Genomic DNA, 18108 nt, shown 5'->3' with positions numbered 1-18108 from the left:
TTTTTTTTTTTTTTAAAAAAGAGCTTTAAAAGATAAATGCACTTCTTTGGCCATGGCTAAGGTGAACAGTGCTCAGATCAAGAGGTCAGCTGCTAAAAAAAAAAAAAAAAAAGAGGTCAGCTGCTCTCTCTGTTCTTAATTCATGGAAGTCACTTCCTATATCTGTATAACTTGACCTATTAAGAGTCTAGGTAACCTACCTCGTTTCTTAATTTACCTTGGGATCAGTAAACAAACTATAGGATGGCCACTGTGTAAGCAAACTAAGAGACCATGTCGTTTGGAATATCTGCCTGCCCTGAGTCACATGCTCATTGTGACTGCTACTAGCTGCCTTCTTCAGCTAGATCCAGTCTAAACTTGGCATTACCATTACTTCATTATTACCAGGATGCAGTCCTAACAGTCCACCAAATTAAAGATCTCGTTTAATTCCAGCAGCTGGTGTGTTCCAACAGGTGCAGAATCAACATCACAGCTATAATGCTGTTCAGGAATCTTTAACTTACTAGGATGAGTTTGTGAATCTTTGGAAACATTTTAAAAATTGCAAAGCAATACCCACCTTCTGTATTAAAGGTACATTCATGAAGGCAAGCTAATAGAATGGCACTTCAAATATAAAACTTGCTTCTACAATGTAAGAATTATTAGAATCTGTTTGAGGGGGCATATGCTTAATCCATGATAATGTGAGGGAAAAAGGAATAGACTAACACTCAGGAGCTTAGTTTACTCTCAATTTTAAGTGACAAAGAAAAGCTGAGAAGCCAAAGAACTGTCCCAGAAGAATGTTCATCACCAAAAGCACCACTCTGCATGTAGCTACCGTTTCTAATTTACCCCAGGCCACAAGGGCACTAAGAGGCAGAAGTATGAGTCTGGCCTCACAACAGGACTTCATGCCACGGTATTGATTTAGGGCAGCTGGGAAATGAGAGGGTGGGAAAGGGTATATCTCTGGAGATAGGTCTGGCTACTGTAGATAATGGCAAAGAGCCACTCGCTTTCCCAGGGTAAGGTGAGGGCCTAGAAAACTCTTGGTAAGTATTAAAGAAAAAGTGAGCATCTAGCAGGGAATAGGGCAGGCAGGGAATAGGCCTGTGTAGCCAGCCTGAAGTGCCTCTCGACACCCCATCTATGACTTACGTGGCACATGATGTCCACAAATGGCCTATTTTCTCTGAGATGAGCTGTCAGAGCTCTATAAAACCTGAGAGTTTAAGACTATCAGGATGTCTTGTTTAAAGCTTAGGGCCACAGTCTATAGGAAATCAGGAAGGGAACAAAAATCTTAACTACTATACTGTCTGTCCGCTCAGTCTCACCCATTCATCAAAAAGATCCCAGTGTCCTTTAAATAGGAGTAGTGCTATTTAGTCCTGTAATTCCAACAATTCTTGGGAGTTATACAGATTGAGAACTAACAGCAATAGGTTTTGTTCCTTTCTAAACTAAATGAGACTATGTTAACAATCCTGAACTTTCAGCTAAGAATTTGGTTTTTCATGATCTTGCTAGAGATCTTGCTGGGGGTGATTAAGTTTTTTCAAGAACTGACCATGATGGTGGGAATTAGCAGATAAAGACACTCCAGCTAGGACTGAATTCTGCTACCTCCCCAAGTGAACCCAAAACAAATGGGAAACAACCTTAATTCCTGAGAATAAAAGGAATCAGGGATCCAGAAGTAGTCATAAGGGTTGGCAAACTTTTTCTGTCAAGGGCCAGAGGGAAACATTTTAGGCTTTTTAGTCAAATACCGTGTCCTGTATTGATTTTTAAATAATCCTTTAATAACATAAAACATTTTAAACTCAGAAACTGCAAAAACAACAGGCTGTGTGCTGGATCTCACCCACACAAGGGCTGTAGTTTGCAATCTGCAATCTCTGGTACAGACCACAAATAGGAATTCATGTGAGACAGTATATGGGACTTTATTAAATAAGATAGATTTGGAGCAAATGAGAGGTAAAGTATAAAGGCAAACTAATGTCAGCGAATAACCTGAGCTGAAACAGTTCATAGTAAACATGAAGAGAATGCAGTAAGACAACATGTGAACACAGATGATGCTAAATGGGAAAGCAGGAAAAAAGGAGCACAGAGGACAGAAAAAAGAACAATTTGTGGGCCATCTTAAGCCACCAAGAAAACTTAATTCTACTATAGGGCAGAGGCTGGAAACAATGGCAGGGCCATTCTGTGAGGCCACGTACACCAGTTAAGAACTGAAGCATTGGCTCCAGTGAACTGGATCAGGACAATCAGAAGAGACAGAAGTCTATCAGAACCCAAGTGTAAAAAAAAAAAAAAAAAAAAAAAAAAGAACCCAAGTGTTAGGTCAGCAGCCTCCAGTGAGCTCATACATGAACTTCCTTGCAAGCTGTCTCCAGCTACACAACCATACATATATATTTAACTCATTTAATAAGAGACACACTTAATTTACACAAAAGCAAACCATTTACCACCTACTGTGTAACTTACTTTTTATTGAATCTTTCATTCATGATGGATACTCCTAGGTTTTGCCAGACACTTTAATGTTAAAGGTTAAATTAATTTTTTTTACATGCAAGTAGTGTGAAGTTTCCCCCACATGGGATAACTGATGATAAAAAGATGACATACTACATGGGTTATTTGCCTTTTTTAATTGAAAAGCTAACAGACTGGCTAAATTTCCCCCAAAACCACAAACTGAGTAGTAACTGAGTCTCTAGCCAATGTATTCAAAGCTAAGGATTAAAAATGCAAAAACAAGTCTTTAGATCCAATTAAGGGAGCCCAGCTACATACAGGCTCATCAATACCAGTGGTACTCCTTGACTCCAGGAAGTTGGAAGACATCCTAATAACCCCACTCAAAACATTTACCTCAAGTAGCCTTTTTCCAGTTTCCAACTCATGAATAAAGATAATACGTTGTTAATTCTATTTCAGAAAACTTTTTTCAACTTGTTTTATTTACAATGCCAACTTTTAAAAGGTCATTAAACTAAAGTTAACCAGACAATAAACTAGGCAGAAATCGCTTTACAAAGAGAGGGAAAGCCCAAAATGCCACCTTCTACAGAGAACCCACAGTTCAGTTTATTAAGAGCAAGGAAAAAAAGAAACTTTCGATACTAGAAGAAACAGCCATAAGTTTGGAATCTGTACTCAAACTACACATGCAAGGAGGACAATATTCTGCTAAAACAACTGATTTGCTGCTGCATTTGTCTACTGTTTGTCTAATATTAACAATTATAAACAGAGCAGTGCAACTAGTATTTGGAACAATCCTTACAGTGTTACAGTGTCAGGCATAACATCTCACTTCTCTTCACACCACTGGTTCTCTTTGCGTACCTAGAAGAGAGAGATATAAGGAAGTACCTTAAGCAGCCTTTCTTAAGACTACTACCCTCATGATTCATTAACAGCCTGTGAGGAGGGTTACCAAGGGACAGACGGAAAACTAGAAAAATACGAGGGTACAAGTACACTTCCTTACCCTCCTTTGCCTCCCCAGGTTTTTATTCTGCCCTGCTGAAATTATCAAAAAAGCAAAGGCAATGGGCAATTAAAGCTTCAGTCACCAGAACTGACAGCCAATTTAAATACTTCATTCACATTATTTCAGTTTGTAGCTGTGTCAACGTTCTGATCTACTCCTTCATTTCTTCCCCCATTCACTAAGTTGCTTTCTTTCAAGTATCCTGGCAGTACACTAGCCACAGGGCTTGCTTTTCTGAAGTCAAATATTTATGGCTTACACGTAAGCTCCAGGTGACAAAACTAGTAACTGTGAAGGAGGAAGTATCAAAGAACACCTATGGCTGCTAATTGTTCTTATGCTCATACAAGAATGGGAGCATGCAAGTATTTAGAATCACAGACAGACCAGTCTCTCAACAAGAATATTTTTATGACAGAGAAGGTACCTATTTTATCATCTTTCAAGTAAAGTCAAGACTCCTTGATAGAGAGACATCCTCTCCAGGTACATTCTGAGTTTTACTCTTTTTTTTTTTTTTTTTAAAGCATGTAATTAGAAACAAGCTGTGAGGGATCCCTGGGTGGCGCAGCGGTTTGGCGCCTGCCTTTGGCTCAGGGCTCGATCCTGGAGACCCGGGATCGAATCCCACATCAGGCTCCCGGTGCATGGAGCCTGCTTCTCCCTCCGCCTGTGTCTCTGCCTCTCTCTCTCTCTCTGTGACTATCATAAATAAATAAAAAATAAAAAAAATAAAAAAAAAAAAAGAAACAAGCTGTGAGCAACCTACCTGGGCTTCCTCTTCTTCAGTAAAGTCATTTTTGATATTGAAGGTCTTACGGATCTCCTCAGGAGTTTTCCCCTTGATCATATTGGCAACAGTCTTGCATGTAACATCAAGCAAACCTTTGATGTCTAAGTAGTTTGCAGCCTGGAATGTGATGGTTGTTTTCATTATATAGTTGATGTTTTCAACTAAATCCAAAGTTAGCGACTGCCAATCCATATGTAATTAAACTTAAAATGCTAGTTAATTTTGTGAAATTAAAGGGAAAATCAGATGCTTTTGTGAAATATTTTCATACAACACTTTGTTACACCTTCTGTAATATGGAGTCCTGCTGCTGCCTTAAGCAAACCATACACCACCTCAAATGCTCAAGAATGGTCACTACTTGTGGGTGTATGTGTGTGCTCTGTGCACAGAAGCACCACATAGCAAATCTTGACAAAAATATTTAAAGAAACAGAAGCAATAACATTACATTTTACTGATCTTCTCAAATAATGAGCTTTTGGATTCTTTGGTTTTCTTTACTATTTTCTGCTTTACAGGTTTCTGCTCTTTAATATTCTCTTCTGTGAGTTTAATTTCATCTCTGACTAGTTTAAGGTAAAAGCTTAGATCACTGATTTGACACTTTTCTTCTTTTCCAATATAGGTGTGCTCAAGTGCTATCAAGTAGTAGTCCTCTGAATACTACTTTAGCTACGTCTCACAAATTCTCTTGTGTTGGGTTTTATTTCCCTTTAGATCAAAATACTTTCTGGTGTAAAATTTCCAATTCTTGCTTCTAATTTTCTTTTTTATTTCTTCTTTGACTCGTGTTACTGTGAAGTGCTTGTTTTCAAATACTTAGGATTTTCCAGAGAGCTTTGTTACTGACTTCTAATTTGATTTCACTGCGATCAGAAAACACTATGTGTGCCTTGAGTTCTTTCAAATCTGAGACTTGCTTTTATTTCTAACATGTCTATCTTAATTTAATAGTACATACTTGAAAAAGTATTCTGCTGTCATGAGATTTAATGTTCTATAAATGTCTATCAGGTCAAGTTGGCCAGTAGTGTTATTTGAATCTTCTATATCCCTATTCATTCTATTTGTATTATCAATTAAGGAGAGACAGAAGATGGTGGGTATGTCTATCCTTTGAGTTCTACTGGTTTTTGTTTCACTTTTTGGAAATTCTGCCTTTAGACAGATAAACACTTAGGATTGTTATGTCGTCTTAACAATGGACTGATTCTTTACCATTATGCAACAACCCTCTTTAATCCTGGTGATATTTTTAACTCGGAAATCTACTTTAACACAGTCATTGCAGTTTTCTTTTGATTACTATTTGCATAATTTAATCTTCTTCCACCCTCTAAAACTAAGAGTGTCATTATAGTGGGTGTTTGGGGGGCAGTGCCTAGGTGGCTTAGTTGGTTAAGTCTTGTCTCCCTGGTTAAGTGTTGTCTGCCTTAGGCTCTGGTCATGAACCCAGCATCCTGAGATCAAGCCCCACACTGGCCTTCCTACTCAGCAGGGAGTCAGTCTGCTTCTCCCTCTCTCTCTGCTGCTCCCCCTGCTTATGCTCTCTCTCTCTCCAAATAATAAATAAAATCTTCAAAAAATAAAAATAAAAAATAAAGCAGGTATTTTGGGGAGAGCATAGCTGAATTTTTTTTTTAATTCCAATGTGACAATCTGTACTCTTTGTGTTTAAATCCATTTATATTTAATGTGATTGTTAATGTGTGAATTTAAATACAGCACTACATTTGAGATAAGAGAATTAAAATTTAGCAACAATGAATTTAACAAGTTAAACTCCTTAGAAGTGCAAACTAAACTCTTACAAGTCTTAGAAGTGCTGAACTAGAGATATTTTAAAGTATGCATTAAAAACATACCAGAATAAGTTCAAAAAGTGTTCCTTGGTCAACTTTCAGGAATTCTTGGTCCCAAACAGGAATATCATCTGTCCGCTTTTCTTTGTTCTCATCATCCTCAGGAGGAGGGGGGTCATCCTTGTGGTGGGTGCACCACTGAATGACCTGTAACAAAGTTCATTTCTCTGTGGCACTACATCACAAGGTACTCATTCCACTACTGGGGCAAGGTTATTCCTACACTGGGCTAAGAACTAGATAGAAGCTAACTTGAATGGCCAAATTAGTGGCCAGGCTTGAAAAGGAAAACTGAAGCTTGAAGAATCTTCACAACCCTTGAGGCTAGAAAATCTTAGAGAACAGCAAACCATGCAGTTAGATTACTATACGTGACCACATTAAAAAAGCTCCTGTGCAAAAGAGACGTGAAGTCAGACAGGATAATGAATAGAAAATACATGCAACAGGAACAACCAGCAATGGATTACCCTCTAGAATAAATCGTAAAAAAGAATACAAAGCGGGAAACCTGGCTGGATTAGTCAGTAGGGCATGTGACTCTTAATCTCAGGATGCCCATGTCAGGCATAGAGCTTACTTAATAAAAAAAAAAGAAAATCACTACAAAGATATGGGCTACAGATATGAACAGGCTACTCACAAAAGAAATCTGAATACTCAAAAAAGAGAAAATGTTCAGTATTATTAGATGCAAAAAAAAAAAAAAAATCAACAGTCTAGTCAGGTCCTACTTTAGAATGACTAATGGGGGCGGGAAGAATCAAGATTTTGATACTCATCACTGTCAACAGTGTGAGGATAACATGAATTCTTATACTAGAGAGTGTAAATTGGCATAACCCCTTTCAAAAGTAATCTAGCAACTACCTAATGAAGGTAAGGATACAATATCACCAAGCAATTCTAAATACCCTTCACATATGCATGAGACTACTGGGTATAAGGATACAAGAAAAGCCGACATGTTCCCTTAGTAGGAGAATAAACAGATCAAGTTTCAGGAAGCTGGTTAGATCACAAGTACCATCATTAAGACCAAAATGAACACTGAAAGTATTACAAGTTGTAGAATCTAGGTGATAGGTAAATGGGTATTTGCTGTGTAGTATCACTTTCTGTATGACTAAATTTTCTTTAGAGTATATAATGCTGGAGAAATAAAGCTGAAAAAAAAAATGGCAGAGCTGAGAAATTATACTGTCAGGATGTTAGAAAAAAAAAAAAAAAAAAAGGAAAGAACTATTTTTAGAAGGATAAGCCAAGCTAGGAGTTTTAAAGAAATAAACAATGCCTTTTTAAGAATTATTCTAGTTGTATAAAAAAAAAAAACAAACAACCAGCTATCAATATTTGCTTATGTAGGGATTAAAAAAAAACTCTTAAAAGAGGGTGTATGAAATGAATGTTGATTATCATTACTTGAAAGGGTTTCAGGTCAGATAGATAGAGATAAGAATGGGAGATTTTACTGCATACTTTTATGTTTTAGATCATGCAATTATTCAATACATAAGCTTAAACATTCTCAAGACTTAATAATGAAAATAGGTTAAAAAAACTTACTCTCAGAAGTGGCTCTATAATCACCCAGCCCATCAACCCTGTCCTTCTTACTAATTCTTTGCTTGTTCACTATGCTCTAGTCACCACACTTGCCTCCCTTCCTTTCCTCAAAAGGTAGAGCATGCTCTTGTCTTAGGGTCACTGCACTTGCTCTCATTGCCCAGAATTCTCTTCCCCTACATATTAATTAATGTCTTTGTTTAAAGATCAACTTCTCAGGAAGGGATTTCCCTACCACTTTTATCTTAAAAATAGCTAATTCTCCACCAACCAGCCCATTTATACTCCACAGCTTTTCCATCTGACGTATTTCTTACATTATACATTTCCCCCACACCTTTAGAATGTTAGTTCCTAAGGGCAGAGATTTAGTCTCTGGTTCACTGCTATATCGCCAGCACCTAAAAAATATCTGGCATTTGAATGAATGCAAACATCAGATGCATTTTGCGTTAGTATAAAATAGAATGTTAACTCCCAAGACAATACCCAGAAGATAAAATATAAAGCTTCTAAACCATAGAATACTATAAATGAGATAAGACAATGCAAAGTAATAGAAACACTATATAAACAACTCTTGTAAAAAAGCCCACTGAACTACAAAATGGATGAATCCTGAAACCATTTTGCAAAGTGAAATAAGCCAGACAAAAAAAAAAAGACAAATACTGTATAATCCCACTTATAGGAGATACCAACAACAGTCCAATTCATATAGACAGACAATAGAATAGTGGTTACAAGGGGCTGGAGGTAGGAGTATTGAGGAGTTATTGTTTAATGGGTAGTTTCAGTTTGTAATGATGAAAAATTTCTGGAGATGGTGAGTCGTGGTAATTGCACAGCAATACAAATGTACTTAATGCCACTGAATTGCTCACTTAAAGTCAGAGCGGTAATTTTTATGTTATGTATATTTTATAACAATTTTTTTAAGTCCATAAGAAAGATGTGCAAAGGAAAACAAAGCAGAAAATATAAATGGCTAGTAACATATGCAAAAATTGTTCATGCTTAGAGAATCACTTTTTACCCACTCAAGGGCAATTAAAAGAACTGTTAATAGCCAATCATGGTAAGATATGAAAAAATACGCAGCATAGCTGCATTTCACACCAGGGTCACAAGAAAGCAGGAGATGAAACTGCATATGGGCAATGACTTCTAAAAATCTTTGAGAAAGGGGCCAAATAGAACCAACCATTCCCATCTCTAATCTTAATTTCCTCTACCTTGTAAAAACTGACTGGTCTTTCTCCAAATAAACATCCAATTGAATAGCTGGCTCTGTTAAGGAGCCTTGTGCCCTGAAACACTAAATTTGATTCAATGTAAAGAGCCTTTTATGCTTAAATATAAGGTAAGGTGAGCAATGGGGGTACATTTGTTCTCAAGCTCCCCTTGAGGCACAGCTTCAGTAGACAATTTTTTCCTTTTTCCTAAGCACATACTATTATTATTTCAGTAACAACCTAGGGTGCCTGAGTAGCTCAGTCAGTTGTATCCAACTCTTGATCTCAGTTCAGGTCTTAATTTCAAGGTGGTGAGTTCAAGCCCCATATTGGGCTCTACACTGGGCATGGAGCCTACTCAAATAAATAAACTGCACAACTCAAATATTCTCAGGGCCTGTTTAAATAAATACAAAAAACATTTAGAATCATAATCCGTCTGTGTAATGAAGCTACCTATGTAGCAGTATAGGAAGATCATCAGGATGTTAAGTGACAAAAGAAAAGTACATATTCAAGCACATAGTTTGTTACCTTACCTTTTTTAATATTGCTGCGTTAACATTTGGTAGAGGAACTGGGTCATCATCTCCTTCATCATCCATTCCCAAATCTAAGAAAATTATATCAAGAGTTGCCATTATTTCCTAATTCTATTGTAAGATCGACACCAACCAGACGTGTCAAACAAGTACCTCGTAAAACATTGTCTAAAAGTCCTTGAAAAGTACTTTACTAAGAAATAGTCTCTTATAAGCATTTAAAATTAGCGGTTCCTAGTAAGTGGCCCATAAACCACCTAAAACTATATAAAACTGTGTTACTAGACAAATACAGGAATATTACATAAACAGAATCCTTAAAGAGGAAGAAAAGTAACCTAATTAAGTGAGACTGAGATGACTTTGGGGCGGGGGGGGGGGGGGGGGGGGGAGTCAAAGCCAGACTCCTAGTCTTCCTCTTTATACCAAACTCTCTAGATGGGCTGCATTTAGAAAAATAAGACTACAAAGTATTTCAAGTAACAGAATCTCAGTCTATTAAAATCTGAAGCCCAAAGAGATACACACACACACACACACACACACACAAATCATGCAGCCACTGACAAACAAAAATAAGGCAAGCAGAGCCATACATACTGGGTATGATTCCAGGATTAGAGTTTTTAAAAGCCAGGTATAAGAAAATAAATGTTACTGAATAAAAATGGGTATACACTTATATATTTAAAATATTTCCAGATGGATACATATGGAATTGTTAACAGTATCATGTGTAGGGTTAATAATAATAATAAAAGTTAATAATGTGGGCTGAGGGACTCTGTTTCAGTGTATACCTGTTAGTGTTATTCATCACATATTATCCATAATTGTGAATCTATAGATTGTCTTGGTAAAAAGCCTAACTTTCATATTCTCAAAGTGACTGGTAAACAAACAAACAAAAAAAAACAAAACAAAAAAACCCTTAAAATTAAAATCCCTGTTAGAGATTCTAAATAAGAGTGTATTTTCATGCTAAATGGGTTTGTTTGTCCTTCAGTCTCTATTATGACTAAAAAAGAGCTGCCCAAAGTTATTTGTTAGTAAGTATGAAGATTAGAGGCCAAAGTTACTTTAGCACTATATTGGTGGTAGGAGAGTACCAGTTATGCTGACATGGCCAGCATTGAGTCAAACCATTTGAGTTTCTGATATGTAACAGGTGTCCTAGGCAGTGGAGAGTGAGCAGTGAATATAGAAGATACAAAGAATTGTTGCAATTTTAGACAGAACTGCTCAAAATGTCTCAGTGACAAGATGACACTGTAGTAAAATCCTAAAGGAGAGAAAACACCTAAGTAGAGGAAATGACAAACGCAAAGTCCTTGTGATAGGATGCTCTGGCATGTTCTAATAACACTAAAAGAATCTAGTGTTACTACAGCAGGTTTAGCAAGGGTGAAAGGAGTAAATGAGACCAGTGACAGGGGACCTGATGGTAACAGGGCCCCATGCATTTTGTCTACTGTATTGGGAAGAGATGGTAGACAGTGGCAGAGAAAAGATGGATATCTACTACGGGGCTGGCAATAATCCAAGCACAAGATGGTGACTTGTACAGGTTTACAGCTACGGAAGAAGAAATGATTCAATTCTGTATGCATTTTGATGGCAGAGGCAATGGATGGGAAATAGAATGTGAGTCAGGGAAGACGAAGGTGTATGATGTAAGGAACTAGATGAAACTGCCAATGGAGTTGCCAATAACTGATAGGCAGAAGGCTGTCAGAGAACTGTTATTTTGAAGGGCTGGGAATTAAGAACTCTAGCTTATTGAGTCTGAGGTACCTATTAGATAACCAAGGGTAGACCAAGCAGTTAAACATGCCAAGTCTAAAAATCAAAAGAAGAGATCAGAATTGTAGGTAGTTTTGGGAATTGGTGTTTAGATGGCTTACAACACTATCAGGCTAGATGAGAAGACCAAAGGAATGAAGGAGTATAAATATGATGAAGACGTCCAATGTTTAAGCAAGCCGTGAGGAACTACGGGCTTTAAAGATAGGAAGACAAAAAGCTCTGAGTGAAGTGACAAGTAAAGTATCCTGGAAGTCGGATGTAGAAGAGGATGATCAAATGGTGTCAACTGGTCTAGATGAGAAATCAAAGACAATGCACTTGACAACATGGAGGTCAATGAGCTTAACAGGCAGTTTTACTGGAGTGGTAAAGATTAGAGTATATTCAAAAAGAATCCTATTTTCCTATATAGATGGATCATTCATTTCCCCTCCTCCTTTCTACCAATGTTGTTCCCTGATCCCATCTCAATCTAGAGTAAAACTGTAAAAATGAGTGTGTCAATTTTGACTAAGCCACTTTTGCTTTTCCTGTACTAGTATGAAGTATTTTTAATCTGGGGGAGAAAATGAAGTTACACTATATAAAATACTTATGTTTGGGAATATGAGATAGTAGAGGAAACATAATACAGAAGACTAACTTGTTTAGATCCAAACATTATATGGAAGAAAGGCTTAAGTCATATTAAAAATAAGGACCTTACAGTTGTAAAGGATCACTTCTCTAGCATTTAAACCAAGGATGTGCAATTCCTTTCTACTTTTAGACTGAATGCACAAGTATCCATAGTCATTCCTTTAAGCTATTTAGTTTCAAAGACTTCTGAAAGACACCTGTATCCCGATACCACATCCTGGACCTGAACAAATCAGTCAACTCACATGTACACATGCCAAGATTTTCACTTCTGATTATCCTGTGATTAGGTTTTATTTTTATTTTTTTAAGTCACAAAAAACCCATAATCAAAAATAAGAAAAACAGTTAAGTTGCCAAATTCAACAGACACTAATTCTGAAGAGGCTAGAATTCTATATTCTTTAAGTACCACTGGTACTTAAAGTCATTCACCTCTAGTGCCCAAAGGCTATGGAAGAAAAGAATCATATAACTGTTGCTATCACTCCACTTGCTTCTGTGATCTAAAGAGGCCTGGAAAACCTTCAAGGAGCCCTACGTTCCTACATGGCAAATGCTTCTTTGAAGCAGCACAGGACAGATTAGTGTGCCAGACACCAACTAAGATGAAATAAAGAACACTTTCATTGCCAAAGCAAGAGTTCAGGCAGCAATTTTGGTATCAGTTTCTACACCTTCTAGGTAATGCCTTACTCACCTGCCTTTAGGGACACTTGGATTGCTTTCACACTCTTTATTAGTGACCATACCATAGTTCTTCATTCAACAGGTACTTGATGAACAGTGACTGTGGGATGTACCAAGGGGTTTACAACTTAATAGAAGTGATCTATTTTTGTAAGTTATCAGGATACAGGACTGTAAGTGCCATAGGAGTGGTACCAATTACCAAAAAAGAGTTACACGTTCAGCTTTTATCAGCTAACAGAAGTCACCAGCTTAGAAAACAGAAGACACACCCTCTGCAATTTAGCTTTTGCCTCTACCATACCTAATAAATGCAGTAAGTAATGCTCTAACTTACTGTGAAATCTCAAATGACCAGAGTGTAGTATATGAATCTGATAATCATTCTGGTCATCTCAAAATGCCTCCCTCTTCCCTTGGTTTCCACAAATCTTACTCCACTCATCTTCCACTTCTGACTTCTACTCACCTGACACCACCTGCTTCCCGTTCCAATATGGCTGACTGCCAATCTCATTTACTCCCATAAACACTCCTATAACCCACCACACAAACTCTATGTATCTCCAGCAGTCCACCAAGACTGGACCAAGAGCCACATAGATTATTACAAAAATCTTCTTGGGGCAGGGAGGGGTTAAGTAAACATACCTAAGAAGTCATTTTCTTTCCATTTCTCTCAAACCCATTCTTCAGATCTACCAACTACAGTATCACAATCTCATTCTATAACAATAAACCCCAAATAAAAACCTCTACTTTCCTAGAACACATCTTGTCTACTTTACCTCAGAATCCTCTCCTAAAACATTCTAATTTTACTAGAGCTGAAATATCACATCACTACTGCTACCCAGTGTAGTCTCTCCACAAGCCTGAAAAGTAACATCAGCCAAGATGTTCCACCAGTACCACCTGGCACACTCTACTAACGCACTAATTACACCGTGTGACGGTTTGTGTTCTTTGGTGTCCTTCTCCCCTCCTAGTTTACAAATTCAAGAGCAAAGACTATTTCTCACTCACCTTCCTTTCACTGCACTTTTCACTTAAGTATAAGCTAAATAAAAACCTTTGATATTTGAGTACTTAACATCCTTATTACTGTTAATTTTTTTCACCAATGCTAGAAATTGATTTGTAATGTCTCCATATACTATTACTGTCCACCAACCCAGTAATAATGTTAAGAAAAGATTCATTTTAACTAGTAAAGTTTTGAAATGTTTCAGAGCCTGTTTTCTAACCTTAATTCTTCAATGTGCCATGTATGTGCTTTGCAGCAGTTTCAGGGGAAAGACAAAATGGACAAAAGGAAAAACTCGGTCAAAAAAAAAAAAAAAAAGGACATCTCGGTTTACCATCTACTCAGCTTACTTCTCTGTTGAAACAAAGGACCCTATTTAGATATCATATAGGAATGTATCTCTTTTCCAGAGCCTTTTATTTTTCTCATTAGAAACTGTGAATCCAAATTCACTTGATAATTAGGCCATTGTCTGATGCTTAGAAATCACTTCAATATTAGCTTATGATCTTATTTATTTAGTAATGAAAAAATCCATTAATTCAGACAATGCAGAAAATATCCTCTATCAAAAAGATGCAGTTATTTCTTTAATTCAAAAAATGTAAACTTTACCCCTTCATACTCTTGAGCATTTAATGACAAATTGCGATTTGTTTAACTTCAATGTTCACAGGTTACCTCCAACTAAACATTACTTCCTCTTTCTCCTGTCCCAGGTTTTCTAATAAACTTACCTTCCAACATGGTCTTGATAGTCACAGACTGTTTGGCAATTTCAACATCAACTTCAAATATCTCTCCATCAGAACTCTGCAACTTAATTGAAGGCATCTAAAAAAAAGGTACTACACTGAATTTGAAATATAAGAGATATTACTTTTTTTTTTACATTTCATTGACTAGTCTGTTGTTAAAAGACATCTAACGTATTAACTATAAAATCCTAACGACCTGTAGTATATATATAATCTTGTAAAACACGGCCAGTGGTTATTCCCAGGCTAGCACAGAAGTATTGCTATCAATTTTTTCAAAGTGTAACTCCTAGGAATACAAGCTTTTAATTTTAAGGCTTGCCCTACTGAACTTATTACTGGTATAAATTTTAGAGTTACATTCTGTATTTTTAATGTAAGATATATTTAAAATAAACTATTCAGTCTGAGCCTGCATTTTGTTGTTGCTGGTGTTTTTTCTAAAGCTTTATTTATTTTGGGGCGCCTGGGTGGCTCAGTTGGTTAAGCATCTGTCTTCAGCTCAGGTCATGATCCCACGGTCCTGGGGTCGAGCCCCACATCGGGCTCCCTGTTCAGTAGGATGTCTGCTTCTACCTCTCCCTGCGGCTCCCTGTGCTGGTGCTCTGTCAAATAAATAAATAAAACCTTAAAAAGAGAGAGAGAGAGATTTTAAAGAGAGAGCTCTAGAGGATGCATACACACACTTATGCATGCAGGGGAGGGGCAGAGGGAGAGAATCTTAAGCAGACTCTGTGCTGACAGGGAGCCCCATGCAGGACTCAATCCTACCACCCTGAGATCAGGACTGGAGTCAAAATTCAGAGTCAGAGGCTTAACCAACTACGTCACCCAGCACCCATTTGCCTGCCTTTCTGCTGTCACTGAATGCTGACTACTCTCATCCGAATAGTTAACTGTCACAATAAACCTCCTGCAAAGCTGAGGGTGGTCAGTCCAAAATAAATGAAGTTACCAAGTAAGATACAAATGTTCCAATAGTGAGACTTACCAGTAAAAAATGAGTTCAGATCTGAGGAGTGTTATGAGAATATTCTTATTTTATGTTTGCATCAATGTAAAATATACAAGATAATAATATATTTAAGGACAAACAAATGTCAATCTCATCTGCTAAACTAAAAGTACTTAAATTTAACAGTCCTTTTTATCTTCCATTACTGACTGTCCAGGTGTCCAAATTTGAGTTCTCCTGCTAAAATAAAATCCTCAGAGAAATAACCTGTTACTAGCTTCAAAAATGTATTTATTACCTCAGACTAATTCTGGGTCACTAGGAAAAAGATACCTCTTAGATAAAAATTAAGCAATTAACTACAAAGGACTTGAGTTCTAGCAAAACCAAAAAACCCCACTTCTTTAAAATGAAAAGTTCCAAGCCATCAATTTATCTTCAGATTCTTAGGGGAAGTAGGAAGAGCAGCAATACCGGACTCCAAACATTACTTTAGAATCCCTTCAAATTTCAAATAAATATTTTACAGGCCCATGCTTCTCAGGTATTCATAATCCTGCAATGGCCCTATTAACTCTAGAGTGTAGAATTTGCCATTTAAAATATTCACTGCACCTATTTTAGGATCAAAGATTCCAAACCCATTAAATCAGTTAAAATATTCATTCTACTTTTCTTAGACAATTATCTCTATTACCCGAATAAGCTGTTAGAGAAAGGAAGCAAAAAAGGTAAAGCTCTGTTTTAAAATCAGCCACTGCAATATCCTGCTCTCACTCGTCCAGGGCTGGAGAGAATCAGATTTCACTTTTCAGTTCACAAATATGTCTGTTCCTCCATGTTGCTTAGTGCTTGCCAATAATGCAGTTGTCCTATTCAATGGAGAAGGGCCCAGAGCAGAGGACCCTCCCTGTGACAAGACAATAACAAAAGGTATCCCTCCCAAAAATATTTTAATGTGAATCCAATTTTTAATTACAAAACATTCTATGCTCTTTTTATATTCCATAGTACTGCAATCAGCACTTCCACAGAAAGGCAAGCTTGGCAATACAATTGACAAAATTACTTGTAAGCACAATGACCATTTCATATTGTTTTCAAGTAACTGTTGGTAAATAACCAGATCTGCTTAGTCATAGTCAAATTCCTGTATTATATTACTCTTAAGGGAGTTGAGGTCTTATTAAATAAGCAGGGAGGCAATGGGTTCATTTGTAATCGAATTCACTTTGTGATCCCAAACTTAATACTTCAAAGAGTCGTTTCGTTTTTGTTTTCGTTTTTTACTGTCATAGAGTTGAAATTCAGGACAAAACTGTAATGATGATAATGGACGAGATTCTGATTTGACATGCTTTCAAGACAATTCCTTAAGCTTCTGATCTTGAAAATCAATCACCTTCCATTACCGGCATGAAACAGAGTCTATCAACAACATAAGAGAAACCTGTGTTTTCAGTGACCCGAATTGTGACACTTTTTTGAGAGCAGAATGGAGAACTCTACGTTGCTCTATGACACAGATACATTCTATCGTGACGCTCTGGTGAAAAACTCATGACCCCAAAACCCAAACCTGAGATCCTTATCCAGGTGAACGTCCTATCCCCGTTAAAACTTAAAAGCAGCCTGGCTTCGAAAGAGTTAGGCCTCCTAAAAGTCACACCACGATGACGAGAACATCTGGCTATTTCAACAGTTGTTTCAGCAACTCCAAGCTGTGGCAAAATAATGGAGAGAAATATTCTGAAGCAGCAGGCGGCCTGCCGGGCAAACGTGCGGCCCAAGCAGTTAGCCACAGCTTACTGTGGCTGGTGACGCCAGATACAAGAAGAGAAAAAAAGATGGGAGCGAAAAAGACCCAGCGCTCCCGGACTCCCACCGCCACGCTCCTTCCGGACGCCAAGACAACAAACAGGCACGCACGCCCACGCCGGCCTAGGGTCCTCCGCCGAAAGCCCCGCCACCGCCACCGCCCCCGCCCCCGCCCCCACCCGGTCCCCGAGGCCGGCAGGCTCACGGCCAACGGAGGCTCCGGGCCGCAGCCTGGGCCTCGCGGCCGAGCTCCGCGCAGGCAGGCGGACCCTCGCCCCTCGCGAGGAGGGGCCACTCTCCGGCCCGGCTCGCACCTTCTCCCGGCCGCCCCAGCGCCCCCGAGGCGTCCTGAGGACGCGCGGCCAGGAGAGGGGCTCGCCGGCACCTCCCGGGAACCGGGTCCGCGACGGGCTGCGCTGGGCCTGAGGGAGGCCTGGCCCAGGTGCCTCCCGCCTCCCGCCTCGGGCGGGCCGAGGCCTCCGGGGCGGCCGCCCAGCCCGCAATCCACGGCACCACCGCCCCTTCGCGTTCGGTCGGCGGCTACTCACGGTGCTCGGTCTCAAGCCGACGGCGGGCTGGAGGCTGACAAGAGCGGAGCACCCTCGCCGGCCGGAGGAGAAAGGGGGAGAACAAGGCCTCTACGGCGGCGCGGCACGGCGGCGGCCTTATAAGGGCGGGCGCAGGCGCTGAGGACCCCGGGGCCGCGGCGTCACAGCGCCGGCGGGGCTGGCCGCCGAGATCGCCTGACGCAGGCGGAGACGGCGGGGCGGAGGGGCGGGCGCTACGGCGCGGGGGCGGGGCTTCGCTCTGACCCCCCCCCCCCGCATTCCACCCCCGCTCCACCCGCTCCACCCGCCCCACCCGCCTCACCCGCGAAGCCGCGGCTCGCGGTCCTGCAAGCAGAAC

The 18108-nt window shown here is 39.2% G+C and overlaps 1 protein-coding gene across 2 annotated transcripts; it reads right to left on the bottom strand.

The window, feature by feature from the left end:
* Positions 1-2478: 2478 nt before the first annotated feature.
* SKP1 (S-phase kinase associated protein 1) lies at positions 2479-17907 on the bottom strand. Of its 2 annotated transcripts, none has more exons than XM_041763486.1 (6): positions 17751-17907; positions 14409-14505; positions 9507-9580; positions 6170-6313; positions 4278-4418; positions 2479-3360 (listed from the first exon to the last, which is right to left on the bottom strand). In XM_041763486.1, exons 2-6 carry the CDS (start codon positions 14503-14505, stop codon positions 3325-3327), a joined length of 492 nt encoding a protein of 163 aa, XP_041619420.1. In that variant the 5' UTR covers positions 17751-17907; the 3' UTR covers positions 2479-3324. The 2 variants fall into 2 exon arrangements, with proteins under 2 accessions (XP_041619420.1, XP_041619421.1); XM_041763487.1 differs by having other exon boundaries at positions 14409-14519; positions 17751-17840.
* Positions 17908-18108: the final 201 nt, after the last annotated feature.

The sequence above is a fragment of the Vulpes lagopus genome, chromosome 7, assembly GCF_018345385.1.
Source record: "Vulpes lagopus strain Blue_001 chromosome 7, ASM1834538v1, whole genome shotgun sequence".
In the NCBI taxonomy this organism is placed as follows: Eukaryota; Metazoa; Chordata; class Mammalia; order Carnivora; family Canidae; genus Vulpes; species Vulpes lagopus.
The sequence above is the reverse complement of the archived record's forward strand: the minus strand, read 5'-3'. Positions and strand labels throughout refer to the sequence as shown.

What these genes read in the sequence shown, in the direction of transcription:
- SKP1 (XM_041763486.1), bottom strand. Translation starts at nt 14,505, where the DNA reads ATGCCTTCAATTAAGTTGCAGAGTTCTGATGGAGAGATATTTGAAGTT. An exon ending in ACGCAGCAATATTAAAAAAG is followed by an intron (nt 6,314 to 9,506) that starts GTAAGGTAACAA and finishes ACTTTGTTACAG; the next exon opens with GTCATTCAGTGGTGCACCCA. An exon ending in CTGAAGAAGAGGAAGCCCAG is followed by an intron (nt 3,361 to 4,277) that starts GTAGGTTGCTCA and finishes TCTCTCTTCTAG; the next exon opens with GTACGCAAAGAGAACCAGTG.